Source organism: Ursus arctos, unplaced genomic scaffold, assembly GCF_023065955.2.
Source record: "Ursus arctos isolate Adak ecotype North America unplaced genomic scaffold, UrsArc2.0 scaffold_15, whole genome shotgun sequence".
In the NCBI taxonomy this organism is placed as follows: Eukaryota; Metazoa; Chordata; class Mammalia; order Carnivora; family Ursidae; genus Ursus; species Ursus arctos.
The window spans coordinates 55,598,605-55,619,849 of record NW_026622819.1 but is presented as its reverse complement, the minus strand read 5'-3'; the positions used below and the strand labels follow the sequence as shown (position 1 = coordinate 55,619,849).

At 37.0% G+C, this 21,245-nt stretch overlaps 1 protein-coding gene and 1 long non-coding RNA gene across 19 annotated transcripts in view; one reads left to right on the top strand and one right to left on the bottom strand.

Annotated features, from left to right (window-relative positions):
* TENM2 (teneurin transmembrane protein 2) overlaps positions 1-21,245 on the bottom strand; it is a 523,183-nt gene that overhangs the window by 15,511 nt on the left and 486,427 nt on the right. For all 12 annotated transcript variants that reach the window (XM_044388563.3, XM_048224309.2, XM_048224310.2 and 9 more), the window contains one exon: positions 855-1,151. In XM_044388563.3, coding sequence (XP_044244498.2) covers positions 855-1,151 — 297 coding nt within the window. The remainder of the gene's footprint in view (positions 1-854; positions 1,152-21,245) is intronic.
* LOC113264063 (uncharacterized) overlaps positions 1-21,245 on the top strand; it is a 101,500-nt gene that overhangs the window by 25,681 nt on the left and 54,574 nt on the right. The window lies entirely within an intron of this gene.

Below are 21,245 nucleotides of genomic sequence, written 5' to 3'. Positions count from 1 at the left end.
GCAATTGGGTGATTCTTGCCTCCCCCGGTTAACCATTCTAGTATTTTATGGCATAATGAGAACAGGATTCAGGGATGACCAAAGGGACAGCAGCCCCACTCTTATGGAGGAGGTCACTGCTCTGTCTGCAAGTGACTTCTGTAATGGAGAGGCAAGAAAGGAAGAAATAGAAATGGAACCTGTGTCGAGGTGAGCACAGGGGGAGGCCTGAGCTGAGCAAGCCCCCGTCTAATGACATAGAGGACCAGGACAGCCTTCAAAAGTCTTGGCTTGTACCCCAAAGGGACCTCTTTTTACGGCTGCTCCAACCTGACCCTTTCTGACACAAAGACCTGCATTTGGCATTTTCAGACACAGGGAATTATGCAGAGAGAATCCATTGGCTGTTTTAGCCAATAGGCCAAGTAGGAGGGTGTTGCTCTGTGTGCCTGAGTTTTAGGCAAAATTCCCTACCCGGATGACTTAATTTTGGGCAAGGCAGAAATGAATCATTGCATTTCCAGTTCATAAATAATGATTAGCTGCGATGCCAGTGGGATGATTCTGCCCACTTCAACAGCACTTTTTTTTTCTTTTTTTTTTTTGGAATAAAATCAGACAATCCATTCTTTTTGCCATTATTGAGTGTCTAGCACTTTTTTTTCCCCCTTTTAATGGTAACAGTGATGAGCTAGGAATAACATTTTCCTTCAGATTTTTCTCCCTCCCAGTAAGGATGGGAGCACGAGGGGAGACCTTATAGAGTCAAAGTAAAGATGTTAAATGTTTCATGGCAAAGCATATCAGGTCAGCTGAGAAAGAGCAGTGTGAATAAGGGAGAGCCCCAGCTGAGTGAGGACATCACGCTCACCTACCTTGTCAAGGTAGGAGTAGCTCCACACTTTCCCATCGGCAAACATGCGGGACACGATTCGGCCTTGCTTGTCGATGTCTGTCCTCTCACTCATGGCCCCACGCTGAAGGCCAGCCAAGCGTCCGTTGAAGAAGTATGAGACATTGACCGCTGCCAGCCCACTGCTGGGGAGCCAGAGGAATGGGCGGCCCACCTGGTCATAAATGATCCTCAGGGTGAACTTTCGGTGATCATCATAGATCTTTTCTGTCCGAATATTCCGGTCATAGTCAATGGACAAGAGATTTCTTCCATGGACCTAGGAGAACACAATGGACTTGGTTTGAGAGACATCACCTGGGAGTGTTAGCTTCTGTGAAGGACATGGCTGACATGGCCAGGGAACAAGTGTTCAGTGGAGCAAGAACAAACCTTGAAGTTACTGAGAGTAGTGTTTCCTAAACTCCTTTACATCATGGCACACAAAGAAAATGGTAATATTCGTAGGGTGCACGAAGATACAGAAATGAGGCTGCTTATGGTCAGAGATGACTAATTTGGGCATGGCTGCCGTAAGCGGTTATGTAGACTATGCACCCCACAATTATAAGGAGTATCATCTTGTTGTAGAACGTGTGAATGGTGAAAATTGTGCACTGTACAAATTAGCCATACACAATAGCCCTGGACACTGGGGTTCTGACTGCCCTGCCTGGCCACCCTGGAGGGCAAGATGATTTATATATTTGCACACTTTCAACCCTTTTTTGGCATATCACCGGCTGAGTAGCTAATGATCTTTAAGAGTAGGTGCCAAGATTTCTTCTGAAATCTCAATAAAGGTACCTAGGAGGGTGGGGAGGATGTCTTAGAAATCCATGTTTTGCAAAAATCTGGGAATAGGAAGGCTTATTGCTATGTGAACTTCTTTACTTCTATTTAGAGAAAAATCTTGCCACTGTCAAGGATGCAAGACATCAGTGGGGAGACCTCAACAGGGCTGGGAAATTCCAACAAAGGAACTGATGTACTTAGATTTGAAAGGAATAGTGGAACACATCTAGCCATAATTTAATATTTATTTAGAAGCTGATCTGATCAGAGAAGAGAGCCTGTCCCAGAAGGCAGAGCTGGGTGACTAGACTCTGGTTAGGGGCAAAGGAGAGGGATACTTGAGATTCAGCTAGTCCCGAGTGGATGGCTGGAAGTGAATAAAATGAGGCCGACTGAGGCCAGGCTCTTTCAACATAATCGAAGGCAAATCCAGATGTCCCTGGGGTGATGACTGAAGGCAAGGGAAGATGTGAACAGGCAAAGGGAAGAGAAGTGAGATACGTCTGGTACTTCCTTACCTTACCTAATAATGCAATAGCATCTAATAATAGTGATGATGGTGATGTTGATGGTGGTGATGGTAATAACTTTAACACATGCTGGGGGTAGTGTACATAGGCACCGTGTTAGGCAACTTGCATCTCTTGTCTGAGTTGGTGCTCACAAGGACCACTTGACAAATAAGGAAACTGAGCCCGAAGCAGAGAGGTTACATACTTGCTCAAGGTCACATAACAATGAAGTGGTAGGGTTGGTCTGGAACTTAGGTCTTCACACTTGAACCAGTTAACCACTTAGACATTTAACCAGCTTTACTGATTCCTGTATTACATATGCACTGAGTGCCCTGACTTGTCAAATGATGAAGAAACGGTAAAGCATTGCCACAGCCCCTGAGGGCTCCATATTATAGCTTGATGGGGAGACATGGAATAATTCTAATACCACAGAAACCTGTGTTCTAGGGAGCAGCATTGTACCCAGGTAAAGAACTACATTTCATAGCTTCCCCTGGACAGAGGGGTGGCTAACATGATGTAAGTGGTAGTTTTCAGCTGGGTCTCCTGGGAACCTTAAAGGAAGCTGACTCCACTGAGAAACAGGCATCCATTTGTTCTTTCCACTTTCCCCCTTTTCCTGGGTGGAAGGTGGCTGCGATCCCTGGAGCTCCAGCATTCAGCTTATAAATACTTTGAGGATGGAAGCCTCAAGGATGATGGCTCATCCAGAGAAAGTCTAGATCCCTGTTGACCTACGTTATCTTTTAATGGTCATCTATACCAGACATGAATGGCTTACCTCTAGACTCCTTTTAGGCCATAACAAATAATATGTTCATATCTTACTTAAGCCATTGTTATTTCTAATCTCTGTTACTAGCAGTTGAAACTAATCTCAACTGATATAAGCCCCTTATGTTTTGACAGGTGTTGGCTAAGTACTTTACCTATCTTACCTCAGTTTAATTCTCACAACACAGGTAGAAATTATGTTATATATGGGCAGTGGAGCCCAGAGGGGGTCACAAATCTAGACAAGTGGTGGAGGGTGGATTTGAACCCAAGGACTACTTGATTGCTCAAACTATTGCCATTTCCATGGAGTCATCTCAGAGAGAAGGGGATAAAACACTTGAGACAAGTGCAGAAGGCCATCAAGATTCTTAATCCTGTGAGTTTGAAAATTTCAGTTCAAGACCTTGCCAACATTTTATTAGGAGAATGAATACTGTGGCAACAATGAGGAAGGATTTTCAGGGTGTCCTGAAGCCAACTGCTGGTGACTCCTTATCATGCCTATGTATTTCCCATATTCTTGATCATCCTTCTCTCCTCCTTCCCTTTCCTTACTAATTTCTCTTTTTGCTTCTCTTTGCTAATATCATACAGCTTTCTGTGCATTTATTATTTGATGAACATTAAATCTCTGCTAGTGTCAGGCTTGGTGCCTGCCCTGGAAAGCAGGGATGAACGACACCAACAAAACAATGTGTCCTGAGAATTTATGATGGGCTTAGAGTGTTCTCAGAGCTACCTTATCTTGTTTAATCCTCACAATACTCCCAGGCAAGCACTATTATCCCCACTTTACACACAAGGTGCAGATAGGTTTAAGTGCCCTGTTCAAGCTTATACAAATAATAAGTGGTAGAGCCAGGATCCCAGTCCAGAACTCAGTGTCTTCACCCCTAGGCTGTACCACCTCTCTGACCAGCTGCTCTCCATCAGGCATGTGATTCTAAACCATCTGGGATGCTCTCTCAAAGCACTGCTGCTGGGCCAACTCCACAGCTGCTGAATCAGCCCCCTGGGGAATAGGAGCTGGGTGATTCTGATGTATATTCTTGGTTAAAATACCCTTGGAGTGATACATATACCCATCTTCAGTTACCTGAGAGAGGCTAACAGGCAAATCATATATATATAACCATAACATAATCATGTGTGTATCTATCTTCGTATATCTATGAATATATACTGTAGCATGTAACCATGGGAAAGAACATGTAAATCATATATATAAGCATGACTATCATTATAACAATTATATTAACATGTGAGGGTGCTAAGATTGCAGAAGGAACTGAATAATGGGCTAAACCAGAAGAGGGGTCCCTAACCTGACTGCCAACATTTGGGTTTATGGCTACTATGTAGAGTTGACAAGGCTTCTGACCCCTGGCCTCAGTGCGCCAACCATAAAGAAGTAGTAAGTTCCAAACGTTAGCCATTGATAATTTAAGGTGGGAATTTATTCCCCGATTTACCACGTCCTTGGGAAAGGGATTTTGTTACAGCATTGGTTCAAATTAGCTCCCTCCCCTACCTTTATTGAGATATAGTTCACACACATCACTGTATACATTTCAATTATACAGCGTAATAGACTTATGGGTATAATGAAATGAAATCCCTAATAAGTTTAGTTAATACCTGTCATCTCATATGATGTTCTTTTTTTCTCTTAAAATTTTTTTCACTTTGTGATGAGAACTCTTAGGATTTTATTCTCTTTTCTATATATCATACAGCAGCGTTAACTACAGTTACCATGATGTACATTACAGCCCTAGTACTTATCTTGTAACTGGAAATCTGTACCTTTTGACCACTTTCCTCCAATTCTCCTTCCACCTACCCTCCATCTCTGGTAATTACAAATCTGATCTCTTTTTCTGTAAGTTTTCATTTGTATTTATTTTTTAAGATTCCACATATAAATGAGATCACGCAGTATTTGTCTTTTTCTGATTTATTTCACTTAGCATATTGTCATCAAGAGTCATCCATGTTGTTGCAAATGGCAGGGTTTTCTCATTTTTTTATGGCTGAATAATATTCCGTTGTAAATATATAAACAGATTTTTAAAAATCCCTTCATCTGTTGATGGACACACAGGTTGTTTTCACGTCTTGGCTATCATAAGTCATGCGGCAATGGACATGGGAGTACAGATAGATCTTTGACATACCGTTTTTATTTCTTTTGGATATACTCCCAGAAGTAGAATTGCTGGATTATGTATTATCCATTTTTAAAAATTTGAGGCTTCTCCACAGTTTTCCATAGTGCCTGCACCAATTAACAGTCCTACCAATAGTGCATGAGAGTTCCCTTTTCTTCACATCCTTGCCAGCGTTTACTCTTATCTTTTTGATGGCCATCCTAACAGGGGTGAGGTGTTACTGTGGTTTAGATTTGCAATGCCCTCACAGTTAGTGATGTTGAGCATCTTTTCATGCATCTTTTGGCTCTTCATATATCTTCTATAGGAAAATGTCTGCTCAGGTCCTTTGTCCATTTTTATTAGGTATGTATGTATGTGTGTATGTACGTATGTATTCATTCAAGTAATCTCTATGCCCATGTGGGGCTCCAACTGATGACTTGGAGATCAAGAGTCACGTGCTCTACTGACTGTGCCAGCCAGTGACCCCTTTTGCCTATTTTTAAATTGGATTACTTTAATTTTGCTATTGAGTTTTATGAGTTTTTTTTTTTTTAATATACTTACCTATTTATTTGAGAAAGAAAGAGCCAGTGAGAGACAGCACGAGCAGGGGCAGAGGGAGAAGCAGGCTCCCTGCCAAAGTGACCAGAGCTGAAGGCAGCCACTTAACCAACTGAGCCACCCAGGCACCCCTATGAGTTTTTTAAAAAATATTTTTTGGATATTAACCTCCTATCATATATATAACTCGCAACTATTTTCTCCCATTCTGTAGATTGTCTTTTTACTTTGTTAGTTGTTTCTTTGGCTGTGTAGAAGCTTTTTGGTTTGATTTTGTCCTATTTGTTTATTTTGATTTTGTTGCTTGTGCTTTAGGTGTCATACAAAAAATCATTACCAAGACCTATGTCAAAGAGATTTTTTTTCTGTTTTCATCTAGGAATTTTATGGTTTTAGGTCTTATATTAAGTCTTTAATCCATTTTGAGTTAATCTTTGTGAGTGGTATAAGATATGGGTCCACTTTCATTCTTTTACATGTGAATATCCAATTTTCCCATCACCATTTATTGAGGAGACTATCTTTTCTCCATTGAGTATTCTTGGCTCCTTGTCAAATATTAGTTGGCTGTGTATCCTTTGGTTTATTTCTGGACTCTCAGTTCTGTTCCATTGGTCTATTTGTCTGTTTTTATACCACCACCATACTGTTTTAATTACTGTAGCTTTATAGTATAGCTTGAAATCAGGAAGTATGACACCTCTTACTTTTCTTTCTCAGGATTACTTTAGCTACTCAGGGTCTTTTGTGGTTTAACATAAATTTTACGATTTTTTCCAACTTTTATAAAAAGTGCCATTGAAATCTTGATAAAGATTGTACTGGATCTAAACATGGCTTTTGGGGGGCACGTGGCTGGCTCAGTCAGGTTAAGGGTCTGACTTCTGCTCAGGTTATGATCTCAAGGTCCTGGGATCGAGCCCTGTGTTGGGGTCCCTGCTCGGTGGGTAGTCTGCTTGTCCCTTTCCCTCTGCCTCTCCCCCTACTCATGCTCTCTCTCTCTCAAATAAATAAACAAAATCTTAAAAAAAACCCAAACCCCACAGCTTTTGGTAGCATTGACATTTTATCAATATTAATTCTTCCAATCCATGAACACAGGATACCTCTCTATTTATTTGTGTCTTCCTTGATTTCTTTCATCAATGTCTTACAGTTTTGAAGAAGAAATCTTTCACCTCCTGAGTTAAAATTTATTCTTAAATATTTTATTGTTTCTGATGCTATTGTAAATGGGACATTTATTTTGTTTTAAGAAAATTCAGTGTTTAGAAATGCTACAGATTTTTGTATGTTAATTTTGCATCTTGCAACTTCATTGAATTAACTGATTAGATCTCATAGCCTTTTTGGTGGAATCTTTAGGATTTTCTCTATATAAAATCATGTCATCTGCAAATAAAGACCATTTTCTTCTTCCTAAGTCTTATGTCTTTTATTTATTTTTCTTGCCTGATTGCTGTGTCTAGGACTTTTAGTATCCTGTTAAATAGGAATAGTAAGAGTGAGCATCCTTGTCTTGATCTTAGAGAAAAAACTTTCAATCTTTCACCATTGAGTATGTTAGCTGTGGGCTTGTCATAAGTGGCTTTTATTATGTTGAGATATATTCCTTCTATACCCTGTTTGCTGAGTTTTTTTTTTAATCACGAATGGATATTTACTTTTGTCAAATGTTTTCCTGCATCTATTGAGATGATCGTATGATTTAAAAAATTCTGATAATGTGATATATTACATTGCTTGATTTGTGTATGTTGAACTATCTTTGCACCCCTGAAATACATCCCACTTGCTCCTGGTGAATGATCCTTTTAATGTGCTTGCTGCTAAATTCAATTTATTAGTATTTTATTGAGAATTTTTGCATCTGTATTCATCAGGGATACTGGTCTGTAGTTTTCTTTTCTGGTAGTCCCCCCCCCCCGATTTTGATATCTGGTTTACTTAGGGTAATGCTGGCCTCATAAAGTGAGTTTGGAAGTGTTCCCTCCTCTTTGATTTTTTGGAAGAGTTTGAGCAGGATTGGTGTTAATTCTTTTTTAAATGTTTTGTAAAATTCATTAGTGAAGCCTTTGGGTCTGATCTTTTCTTCTTTGGGAGATTTTTGATTACTGATTCAGTCTCCTTTTATCCATTTAAGAATTTATCCATTTCTCTAGGTTGTCCAGTTGGTTTGCATATAGTTTTTCATAATAGCCTTTTAATGAGCTTCTGTATTTCTGTAGTATCAGTTATAATGTCTCCTTTTTCATTTATAATTTTGTTGATTTGGGTCCTCTATTTTCCTTGATTGATCTAGTTCAAGGTTTGTCAAATTTAAAAAATCATTTCAAAGAACCAATTCTTAGTATGATTAATCTTTTCTATTGTTTGCCTATTCTCTATTTCTGCTCTTCATTATTTCCTTTCTTCTAGTAACTTTGGGCTTAGGATGTCTTTTTTCTAGTCCTTACGGTGTAGAGTTAGGTTGCATATTTGGGGTCTTTCTTGCTTCCTTTTAAACTTTTTTTTTTTTTTTTTTTTTACTTTTTGTCTCTTTTAACCTATTTCTCCCACCTCTTATCACCTGTCTCTGGCAACACCAATCCATTCTCTGTAATATGAGAGTTTTTTCTAGATTCCACAAATAAGAGAGATCATATGGTATTTGTCTTCCTCTGACTTATTTCACCTGGTATAATGCTCTTGAGGTCCATCCATGTGGTTGCAACAGCAAGATTTCATTCTTTTTTGTCACCAAATAATATTGCATTGTATATAAATACCATGTTTTCTTTACCCATTCATCCATTAATGGACACTTTGATTGTTTCCATATCTTGGCTATTATAAATAGTGCTCCAGTAAACATGGGGGAACATATCTCTTTTCAAGCTAGTGTTTTCTAGCTAAATAACCAGAAGTGGAATTGCTGGGTCAGATAGTAAAGTTCTATTTTTAATTTTTCTGAGGAACTTCCATACTGTTTTCCATAGTGACTGCACCAATTTACATTCCCACCAACAGTGCACAAGAGTTTCTTTTTATCTACATCCTTGCCAATACTTAATATTTTTGTCTTTTTGATAACAGTCAATCTGACAGCTATGAGGTGATATCTCATTGGTTTCAGTTGTTTTCCCTGATGATTAGTGATGATGAGCATCTTTTCAAGCACCTTGGCCTTCTTGTATGTCTTTTTTGGGAAAATATCTATTTGAGTCCTCTGCCCATTTTTAAATCAGGTTATTTGCCTTTTGATATTAAGTTTTATAAACTCTTTATATATTTTGGATATTAATCCTTTATCAGATGTCTGATTTGCAAATATATTCTCCCATTTAGTAGGTTGCCTTTTCATTTTGTTGATGGTTTCCTTTGCTGTACAAAAGATTTTTATTTTGGGGACACCTGACTGGCTCAGTCAGTAAAGTATGTGGCTCTGGATCTTGGGGTTGTGGGTTTGAGCCCCACATTGGTGTAGATTATTTAAAAAAATAAAATCTTAAAAAAAAAAGATTTTTTTATTTTGGTGTAGTCCCAGTAGTTTATTTTTGCTTTTGTTTCCCTTGCCTAAGGAGACATATCCATGAATATGTTGCTAAGGTTGATGTCTAAGAGATTACTGCCTATGTTTTCTTTGAGAAGTTTTAGGATTTGGGGTCTTAATCCACTTTGAATATTTAATCCATTTTGAATTTTTTTTGTATATAAGACAGTGATCTAGTTTCATTCTTTTGCATGTAGTTGTCCAGTTTCCCTAGCACCATTTATTGAAGAGACAGTCTTTTCCACATTTATATTCTTGCCTCCTTTGCTGTAGATTAGTTGACCATATATGTGTGGGTTTTCCTCTCAGCTTGCTATTCTATTCTATTGATCTATGTGTCTGGTTTTGTGCCAGTACCATACTGTTTTGATTACCTGAACCTTGTAGTATATCGTGAAATCAAGGAGCGTGACATCCAGCTTTGTTCTTCCTCAAGATTGTTTTGTTTTTTTAAGGTCTTTTGTGGTTCCATACAGATTTTAGGATTCTTTACTCTAGTTTTGTGAAAAATGTCATCAGTAGCTTGACTGGGATTGCACTAAATCTGTAGATTTCATTGAGTGGTATGGACATATCTAACAATATTAATTCTTCCAATCCATGAACACAGAATATCTTTTCATTTATTTGTGTCGTTTTCAAATTTTTCATCTATCTTATAGTTTTTAGAGTATAGGTTTTTCACCTCCTTGGTTAAATTGTTTTCCTAGATATTTTTTTTTCTTAAAATGACTGAAGTTTATTTCTTATTCAGGCTAAGTCCAGGAGACTCTCCGAGGTAGCTGTCCTTCCAGGATGCCTTTAATATTATGGCACTTTTATGTTGATACAAACTTCCCTGACATCTGTTTCACTTCATTTAAAAAATTTATTTATTTTTAGTTTTTATTGAAGTACAGTTGACATATAACATTAGTTTAGGTGTATAACATAGTATTCAACAATTTTAAACATTACTCAATGCTCATCATGATAAATGTAGTGACCATCTGTCACCAGACAGTGTTATTACAATATTATTGACTATATTCCATATGCTATACTTTTCATCTCCATGACTTACTTTATAATTGGAAGTTTGTACCTTTTAATCCCCTTCATCTGTTTTGCCCTTACCCCCAACCCCCTCCCATCTGGCAACCACCGGTGTTCTCTATTTATGAATCTGTTTCTGTTTGGTTGGTTGGTTTTTTTTTTTTTTTGTTTCCACATATAAGTGAAATTATGTGGTATTTGTCCTTCTGTGTCTGGCTTATTTCACTTGGCATAATGCCCTCTAGATCTATCCACGTTGTTGCAAATGGCAAGATCTCATTCTTTTTTATGGTTCAATAATATTCCATTATATACACACACACACACATATATTCCATTATATATATATATTCCATTATATACATGTGATTGATATATATATATATATATATATACACACACACACACACACACACACACACACACACATACATACATACATAAATTCACCTCACATCTTCTTTATCCATTCATCTATTAATAGACACTTGGGTTGCTTCCATATCTTGGCTAGTGGGAATAATGCTGCAATAAATATAGGGGCACATGTATCTTCTTGAATTAGTGTTTCTGTTTTCTTGAGCTAAATATTCAGTAGTGGAATTACTGGATCCTATGGTATTTTTATTTTAAAAATTTTGAGGAACCACCATATTGTTTTGTACAGTGGTTGCACCAATTTTCGTTCCCACCAACAGTGCACAAGAATTGCCTTTTCTCCACATCCTTGCCAATACTTGCTATTTCTTAGCTTTTTGATATGAGTTATTCTGACTGGTGATAGCTCATTGTGGTTTTGATTTGCATTTCTCTGATGATTAGTAATGTCGAGCATCTTTTCATGTGTCTGTTGGCCATCTGTATGTCTTTGGGAAAATGGCATTTTAAGTCCTCTGCCCATTTTTAATTGGATTATTTGAGGTTTTTTCTGGAGTTGAATTGTATAAGTTCTTTATATATTTTGGATAGTAACCCCTTATTGGACATATCAATAGCAAATATCTTCTATTCAGTATGTTGCCTATTTGCTTTGTTGATGGTTTCCTTTGCTGTGCAAAAGATTTTATTTTGGTGTGGTCCCAATAGTTTATTTTTGCTTTTGTTTGCCTTGTCTAAGGAGATCTAGCCATACATATGATGCTAAGGCTGTTGTCCAAAAGATTACTGTCTATGATTTCTTTTAGGAGTTTTACAGTTTCAGGTCTCACGTGTAGGTCTTTCATTCATTTTGAGTTTCTTTTTGTGTATGGTGTAAGAAAGTGATCTAATTTCCTTATTTTGTATGCAGCTGTCCAGCTTTCCCAACACCATTTATTGAAGAGACTGTCTTTTCCTCATTGTATATTCTTGCCTCCTCTGTCATTGATTAATGGACTACATAAATGTGGGTTTATTTCTGGGCTCTCTATCCTGTTCCATTGATCTATGTGTGTATTTTTGGGTCAATACCATACTGTTTTGATCACTATAGGTTTGTATTATATCTTGAAATCTGGGAATGTGATACCTCCAGCTGTGTTCTTCTTCCTCAAGGTTGCTTTGGCTATTTGGGGTCTTGTGGTTCCACACTAATTTTAGGATTGTTCTATTTCTGAAAAAATGCTATTGGTATTTTGATAGGGATTGCTTTGAATCTATGGATTTCATTAGGTAGTATGGACATTTTGATAGTGTTAGTTCTTCCAATCTATGAGCATGGTATATCTTTACATTTGTTTAGGTCATCTCCTTTCTTTCATCAGTTTTTTACAGTTTTCAGAGTATAGGTCTTTCACTTCCTTGGTTAAATTTATTCCTAGATATTTTATTCTTTTTGATGCAATTGTAAATGGGATTATTTTCTTAATTGCTCTCTGATACCTTGTTATTAGTGCATAGAAATGCAACTGATTTCTGTAGGCTAATTTTGTATCCTGCGACGTTATTGAATTCATTTATTCTAATAGTTTTTGGTGGAGTGGTTAGGGTTTTCTATATATAGTATCACGACATCAGCAAATAGTGACTATTTTACCTCTTCCTTTCCAATTTGGATTTTCTTTCTTTCTCTTGCCTAACAGCACTGGCTAGAACTTCCAATACTACTTTGAATAAAAGTGGCAAAAGTTAGCAGCCTTGCTCCTCATCTCAGAAGAAAAGTGGCTTTTCACCATTGAGTGTGATGTTAGCTGAGGGTTTGTCGCAGATGACCTTTACTATGTGGAGGTACATTCCTTCGGTACCTATTTTGTTCAGAGTTTCTGTCATAAAGGGATGTTGAATTTTGTTCAAATGCTTTTTCTGAATCTATTGAGATGATCATTTTTATCCTTCATGTTGTTAATGTGGTGTATAACATTGCTTGATTTGCATATTTTTAACCACCCTTGCATCCCTGGAATAAATTCTACCTGATTGTGGTTTATGATCCTTTTAATGTATTGTTGAATTTAGTTTGGTAATACTTTGTTGAGGTATTTTGCATCTATGTGAATCAGAGGTATTTGTTTGTTTGCTTTTTTGAGGTGTCTTTTTTCTGTTCTTGGTGTCAAGGTAACATTGCCTTATAAATTGAGTTTGGAAGAACTCCTTTCTTTTCAATTTTTTGGAATAGTTTTAGAAGGATAGGTACTAACTCTTCCTTAAATGTCTGGTGAATTCACCTTTAAAATTGTCTGGTCCTGGACTTTAGTTTTTGTTTTCTTTTAAATTATGGATTCAATTTCATCACTTGTAATCTGTCTATTCAGATTTTCTATTTGTTCATGGTTCAGTCTTGGAAAGATGTGTGTTTCTAGGAACTTAACCATTTCTTCTAGGTTGTCCATTTTGTAAGTGGATAATTGTTAACAGTAATCTCTTACTATTCTTTGCATTTCTGTGGCATCAGTTGTAACTTCTCTTTCATTTCCTTTTTTATTTGGGCCTTCTTTTTTTCCTAATGAGCTGGCTGAAGGTTTATTGATTTTGTTTATCTTTTCAAAGAACCATATCTTAGTTTCATTGATATTTTGTTATTTTTTAAGTCTCTATTTCATTCTGCTCTGATCTTTATTATTTTCTTCCTTCTATTACCTTTGGGTTTCTTTTGTTTTTTTCTCTGGTTCTTTTAGGTATAAAATTAGATTATTTATTTGGAATTTTTCTTGTTTCTTGAGGTAGGCCTATATTGCTATGAACTTCTCTCTTAGGACTACTTTTGCTAAATCTTATGGATTTGGGGAAATTGTGTTTCCATTTTTATTTGTCTCAAGGTATTTTTAATTTCCTTTTTTCACCAACCCACTGGTTGTGTAATAACATTTCTCCACGTGTTTGTGTTTTTCCCCCAGTTTTCCCCTTGTAAATGACTTCTAGTTTTGTACCATTGTGGTTGGAAAATATGCTTGATATGATTTCAGTCTTTTTGAATGTATTGAGACTTGTTTTGTGGCCCACCATGTGATCTATCTTGAAGAATATTCCATGTCCACTTGAAAAATAATGCATATTCTGTATTTTTTGGATGGAATGTTCTATATATATCTATTAAGTCCATCTGGCCTAATGTGTCCTTTAAGACCAATCTTTCCTTATTAATTTTCTGTCTGGATAATCTATCCATTGATGTAAGTGAGGTATTAAAGTCCCCTACTATTACTGTATTAATGCCAATTTCTCCTTTTATGTCTATTAATTTTTGCTTTACATATTTAGGTGCTCTTATTTTGGCTGTATAAATATTTATGAATGTTAAATCATTTTCTTGGATTGTCCCGTTTCATTACATCATGCCTTTTTAAAAAATTGCCTTTTGTTACAGTCTTTGTTTTAAAGTCTATTTTGTCTGATAGGAATATTGCTATACCAGTTTTCTTTTTGTTTCTACACAGAATTCTTATTCTAACCCTTCACTTTCAGTCTGTATTTGTCTTTCGGTCTGAAGTTAGTCTCTTGTAGGCAGCATATAGATGAGTCTTTTCTTTTCTTTTCTTTTTTAATCCATTCAGCCACCCTGTGTATTTTAATTGGAGCATTTAGTCCATTTACATTCAAAGTAACTATCAATTAGTATTTACTTGTTACCATTTTGTTAATTGTTTTTGGAGTTCTTCCTTTCTTGGTCTCTTCCCTTGTGGTTTTGATGGTTTTCTTTAGTATTACATTTGGATTCCTTTATTTTTTTGTCTATGTATTTTAGGTTTTTGGTTTGTGGTTACCATGAGGTTCATATATATTTACACACACACATGCGCGTGCACACACACACACACACGTATATGGCATATATACATATATGCATAGCATATTTACACACGTCTATTTTAAGCTGATAGTTGCTTAAGTCTGAATACATTTTAAAAGCACATTTTATGCCTTCTCCCACATTTTATATTTTGATGTCTTATTTTACGTATTGTAATTTTGTGTATCCCTTAACTACTTAATAATACTTTTGCCTTTTAACCTTCATACTGACTTTTTTAAGAGGCTGTTTTACTGCCCTTACTATATATTTGCCTTTACTAGTGAGATCTTTTTCTTTCATATTTTTTCTTATTTCTAGTTATGCTCATTTCCTTTTGGCTTAAAGAAGACCCTTTAACATTTCTTATAAGGCTGGTTTAGTGGTGATGAACTTTATAAGCTTTTGCTTTGCTGGAAACACTTTCTCTCTCCTTCAGTTCTGAATGACAACCTTGCCAGGTAGAGTATTCTTGCTTGCAAGTTTTTCCCTTTTAGCACTTTAAATATCACTTTGTTCTTTTTTTTTTTTTTTAATATTTTATTTATTTATTTGACAGAGAGAGAGGGAACACAGGCAGAGGGGGAGTGGGAGAGGAAGAAGCAGGCTCCCAGCGGAGGAGCCTGACGTGGGGCTCGATCCCATAACGCCAGGATCACGCCCTGAGCCAAAGGCAGACGCTTAATGACTGAGCCACCCAGGCGCCCCAATATCACTTTGTTCTGACCTGCAAAGTTTCTGCTGACAAATTTTTGTTTGGCTGCCTTTAAGATTTTCTCTTTAGGGGCGCCTGGGTGGCACAGCGGTTAAGCGTCTGCCTTCGGCTCAGGGCGTGATCCCTGTGTTACGGGATCGAGCCCCACATCAGGCTCCTCCGCTATGAGCCTGCTTCTTCCTCTCCCACTCCCCCTGCTTGTGTTCCCTCTCTCGCTGGCTGTCTCTATCTCTGTCAAATAAATAAATAAATAAATCTTTAAAAAAAAAAAAGATTTTCTCTTTAACTTTTGCCATTTTAATTATAATATGTCTTGGTGTGGATCTCTTTGGGTTCATCTTGTTGGGACTTTATATTCTTCTCGGGCCTGAATATATATTCCCCCCACCCCCCTCCCCAGGTTAGGGAAGTTTTCAGCCATTATTTCTTCAAATAAATTTTCTGCCCCTTTCTCCCTTTTCCTTCTGGGACCCCTATGTAAATATCAGTATGCTTGGTGTTGTCCTAGAGGTCCTTTAAATTATTCTCATTTTTTAAAATTCTTTTTTCTGTTTGCTTTTCTGGTTGTCTTTCAGCTTGCTGATCTGTTCTATGTTATTTAATCTGCTGTCGATACCCTGTCGTGTATTTTTCAGTTCAGTTATTGCATTCTCCGGCTCTGTGACTTCTGTTTGGTACTTCCTTACATTTTCTAACTCTTGGTTGAAATTCTCACTGTATTCCTCCATTTTTCTTCTGAGTTTAGTGAGCATCTTTATGACCATTACTTTGAACTCTTTATCAAGTAAATTACTTATTTTTTTTTTCATTAGGTTTCTCCCCCCCCGAGGTTTTATCTTGTTTTTTTTTTTTTATAATTTAAATTCAATTAGCCAACATATTCTTGTTCTTTTGTTTAAAATATAGTCTGTCTCCTCATTTTGTTTGACTTTGTGTGTTTCTTTTTATGAATTAGGTGGAACAGCCATCTATCCTAATCTTGAAAGAGTGGCCTTATGTAGAAACATTCCCTGCACAAACTGTGTGTGCCTGGCAGGATGGCTGGAGCTGGAGTGGGTGCAGATCAGGGGGTCCTGGGGTGCTCTGTGCCGGGGCTATCCTGCCAGGACAGTTGAGCCAAAGCAGGCATGGGCTGGGGAGGGGGCAGTTCTCAGCGTGCTTGGCTCTAGAGCTGCCCTAGTAGGATGACTGTTGTTGGAGTGGGAGTTGGTGTTTGGCTAGGGGGTCCCACAGGTGTTACATCAGTGTACGGGTCTTTCACCACCTTGATTAAATTTATTCCTAATGATTTTATTCTTTTTTTTTAAGATTTTATTTATTTGAGAGAGACAGAATGAGGGAGAGAGACTGAGAGAATGAGTGAGAGGTAGGAGCAGAGGGAGAAGCAGACTCCCTGTGGAACAGGGAGCCCGATGCAGGACTCAATCCCAGGACCCTGGGATCATGACCCGAGCTGAAGGCAGATGCTTAACTGACTGAGCCACCCAGACGCCCTGATTTTATTCTTTTTGATATAGTTATAAATGGGATTATATTCTTAATTTCTTTCTGATAGTTCATGAGCATATAGAAACACAAAAATTTTTGTGTATTGACTTGTATTCTCTAACATTTCTGAATTTGTTTATTCTAACAGTTTTTTGATGGAGTCTTTAGGATTTTCTTTTTTTTCTTTTCTTTTTATAAAGAATTTCCCTATTTATTTGCCAGAGAGAGAGAGAGAGAGAGAGAGCACACACAAGTAGGGAGAGAAGGAGAAGCAGGCTCCCTGCTGAGCAGGGAGCCCAATGCAGGGACTCAGTCCCAGGACCCTGGGATCATGACCTGAGCCGAAGGCAGGTGCTTAACCTACTGAGCCACCCAGCTGTTTGTAGGGTTTTCTATATATAATTTTATGTCATCTGCAGATAGCAGCAGTTTTACTTCTTTTTCAATTTGGATGCCTTTTATTTCTTTTTTCTTGCCTAACTACTCTGGCTAGGGTTTCCAATACTATGTTGATTAAGAGAGGTGAGAATGGGCATCTTTGTCTTATTCCTGATCTTGGAGGAAAAGCTTTCAGCTTTTCACCACTGAGTTTGGGGTTAACTGTGGGCTTTTCATAAATGGCCTTTATTGTCTTGAAGAATGTTCCCTTTTTACCTGCTTGGTTGAGAGTTGTTACCAAAAATGTTGAATTTTGTCAAATGTTTTCTGCATCTATTGAGATAATCATATGATTTTTATCCCTAATTTTGTTACTATAATGTGTCACGATGACTGATTTCAATATGTTGAAACATCTTTGTATCTCTGGAAAAAAAAATGCACTTACTCATGGTGTATGACCCTTTAATGTATTGTTGATTTGGTTTGCTAATATTTTGCTGAGAATTTTTATGTCTGTGTTCATCAGGGATATTGCCTATAATTTTCTTTTCGTGTGGTGTCCTCATCTGGTCTTAGTATCAGGGTAATGCTGGCCTCATAAAAGGAGTTTGGAAGAGTTTTAAAAGGATTGGTGTTAATTCTTTGAATATTTGGTAGAATTCAGCAGTGAAGCTGGAATTTGTTTGTGGGGACTTTTTTGATTACTGATTGAATCTCTGTAGTAGCAATCTGTCTGCTCATATTTTCTATTTGTTCATGATACAGTTTTGGTAGGTTGCATGTTTCTAGAAATTTATCCATTTCTTCTAGGTTGTCCAATTTATTGGTGTATAATTGTTCATAGTATTATGTTCCTTGTACTTTTTTTAAAAAACAATTTTATTTGAGAGAGAGAGGGAGAGAGCACAAGCATGGGGAGAGGAAGAGGGAGAGAGAGAAGCAGGTTCTCTAGTGAGCAGGGAACCCAATGCAGGGCTTGATCGCAGGACACTGGGACCGTGACCCGAGCCGAAGGCAGATGCTTAACCGAGTCACCAGGCACCCTATGATCCTTGTATTTCTGTTGAATCAGTTGTAATATCTCCTCTTTGATTTCTAATTTTGAGTCCTCTTTTTTTTCTTGGTGAATAACTAAAGGCTTTATAATTTTGTTTATCTTTTCAAGGAATCAGCTTTTACTTTCACTGATCTTTTCTACATTCTTTTTAGTCTGTATTTCATTTCTTTCCTTTTTTTGCATTTCACTTGTTTCTGCTCTAATCTTTATTTCCTTTCTTCTAACTTTTGGATTCATTTGTTCTTTTTCTCTTTCCCCGAGTTGCAAAGTTAGGTTTCTTACATGACACTTTTCTTGTTTCTTGAGATAGATGTTTGTTGCCATGACCGCCTTCACTGAAACTGCTTTGGCAGTTTGAAGTTTTGGTATGTTTCGTTTCTATATTCTTTTCTCTCAAGATACTTTCTATTTCTCTTTTGATTTCTTCATTGGTCAGAGAGTGTTGTTTAATTTCCATGTATTTGTGCATTTTCCAGTTCTCTTCTGGTTATTGATTTCTGGTTTTATACCATTGTGGTTGGAGGAAATGCCTGCTATGATTTCAATCTTGATTTTCCTTTTTTTTTTTTTTGAAGATTTAATTTATTTATTTGACAGAGAGAGAGACAGCCAGCGAGAGAGGGAACACAGCAGGGGGAGTGGGAGAGGGAGAAGCAGGCTCCCAGCGGAGAAGCCTGATGTGGGGCTCGATCCCAGAACGCCGGGATCACGCCCTGAGCCGAAGGCAGACGCTCAACGACTGAGCCACCCAGGTGCCCCTTGATTTTCCTTTTTTAAAAAAAAATTTAAAAAAAGATTTTAGTTATTTGAGAGAGAGAGAGTGAGCACAAGTGGGGGTAAGGGCAGAAGGAGAGGGAGAAAGACTCCCCAGCCGAGTGCCTGATGAGGGGTTTGATCGGACACCCTGAAATCCTGACCTGAGCCAAAGTCAGAAGCTTAACCAACTGAGCCACCCAGGTGCCCTCAATCTTGAATTTTCTAAGACCTGTTTTGTGGCCTAATGTATGGTCTATCCAAAAAAAAAAAAAAAAAAAATGTTCCATGTGCACTTGAGAAGAATGTGTATTCTGCTCTTGTTGGATAGAAGGTTCTGTACATGTCTGTTAGGTCTGTTTGGTAAACAGTGTTATTCAAATCTGTTTCCTTTTTGCTTCTCTGTCTGATTCTATTAGAGTCCCCAGCTATTATTGTATTGCTGTTTATTTCTTTTAGTTCTCTTATTTTTTCTTTTACATATTTAGGTGTTCCAGTGTTGGGTAAATATAATTGTTATCTCTTCTCGATGGCTTGACTCATCTATTACTATATAATGATACCATTTTTAGTTTAAAGTCTATTTAGTCTGATAGAAGTATAGGTACTCCTGCATTGTTGTTGTTATTGCTTTATGCTTGCAATCTTTTTTCCAGCTCTTCAATCTCAATGTGTATGTGTCTTTAAGCCTAAAGTGAGTCTCCTGTAGGCAGGATATTGCTGAATTTTGTTTTTTATCCATTCTGCCATTCTATGATGTTTCATTGGAGAATTTGATATGTTTATGTTTAAAGTAATTGTTTATAGGTAAGGACTTACCATTTAAAATACTGTTTTCTAGCTATTTGTAGATCCATTGTTTCTTATATGCTTTTTTGTTTTTTTTTTTATTCTTTTGGTATCAGTATGCTTAGACTTCTTTAATATGTTCTTTTGTATATTTACTACAGGTTTCCCTTTTGCAGTTACCTTGAGGTTTACATAACTTATCTTCAAACTATTATACTGTATTTTAAACTGATACCAACTTAATTTTAATAGAATTACTAAACTTTACACTTTTACTTCTTCTCTTTCTCACATTTTGGGTTATTGATATTATAGTTTACATATTTTTATATTATGTAACTAATAATAGATTATTGTAGTTACTGGTATTTTTATTACCTTTGTTTTTTAACTTTTGAGTTGTGAATTTCATACCACCATTAACATATTATAGAATCTAACACTGACTACATATTTACTTAAAAGGAGTCTTATGCTTTCTTCTTATTTTTAAATTTTATTTTTAAGTAACCTCTAACCTAACATGGGTCTTGAACCTACAACTCCAAGAGCAAGAGTTGCATGCTCCACCCACTGTCAGCCAGGCTTCCATTTCTTTTTATTTTTTTTATGATGTTAATTAGAATCCTTTTATTTCCATTTAAAGAACTCCCTTTAGCATTTCTCATAAGGCAGGTATAGTGATGATGAACTTCCTCAGCTTTTGCTTGTTCAGGAAAGTCTGTATTCCCTTGAGTGTAACTTCTTTTTTCTTCCTGTTCTCAAAATTCTTTGTCTTAGATTTTTTTTTTTTTTTTTTGAGTAATCTCTACACCCAACATGGGGCTGAAACTCATGACCCCAAGATCAAGAGTTGCATGCTCTACCGACTGAGCCAGACAGGCAACCCCGTGTCTTTGACTTTTGACAATTTTAATTATAATGTGTCTTGGTGTAGGCCTATTCAACGTCAAGCATTTGGGAGCCTTTGGGCCTCATGGATGTCTATTTCTCTCCCCATGATTGAGAAGTTTTTAGACATTATTGCTTTAAATATAGTTTTCCTTTCTCTTTGTCTTCCCCTTCTGGAATTCCCCTAATGCAGATATTGTTTCTTTTGAATATGTCTCCTAAGTTCGGTAGGCTTTCTCTACTCTTTTTCATTCTTTTTTCTTTTTACTTCTCCAACTGGGCAATTTCAAATGTCCTGTCTTCCAGGTTATTGATTCTTTCTTCTGCATGGTCAAGTATAGTTTTGAAGCACTCTACTGAATTCTTTAGTCACTGTATTTTTCAGGTGTAAGATTTTTTTTAATGGTTTCTATTTCTTTTTTGAACTTCTCATTTTGTTCATGCATTATTTTCCTAATTTTGTACAGTTGTCTGAGTGTTCTTGTAGTTCTCTAAATTTCAAGAGGACTATTCTTCATTCTTTGATAGTTAATACATATCCATTTCTTTAAGGTCAGTTATTGAAACTGTATTAGTTTCCTTTGGTGGTGTCATATTTACCTGATTTATTGTGATCCTTGACTCCTTACATTTGTATCTGCGCATTTGAGTAAGTAGTCTCTTCAAGACTTTAAAGATTTGCTTTGGTAGAGACAGTTCTTCCCTAGTCAGCCCAGTTTCGG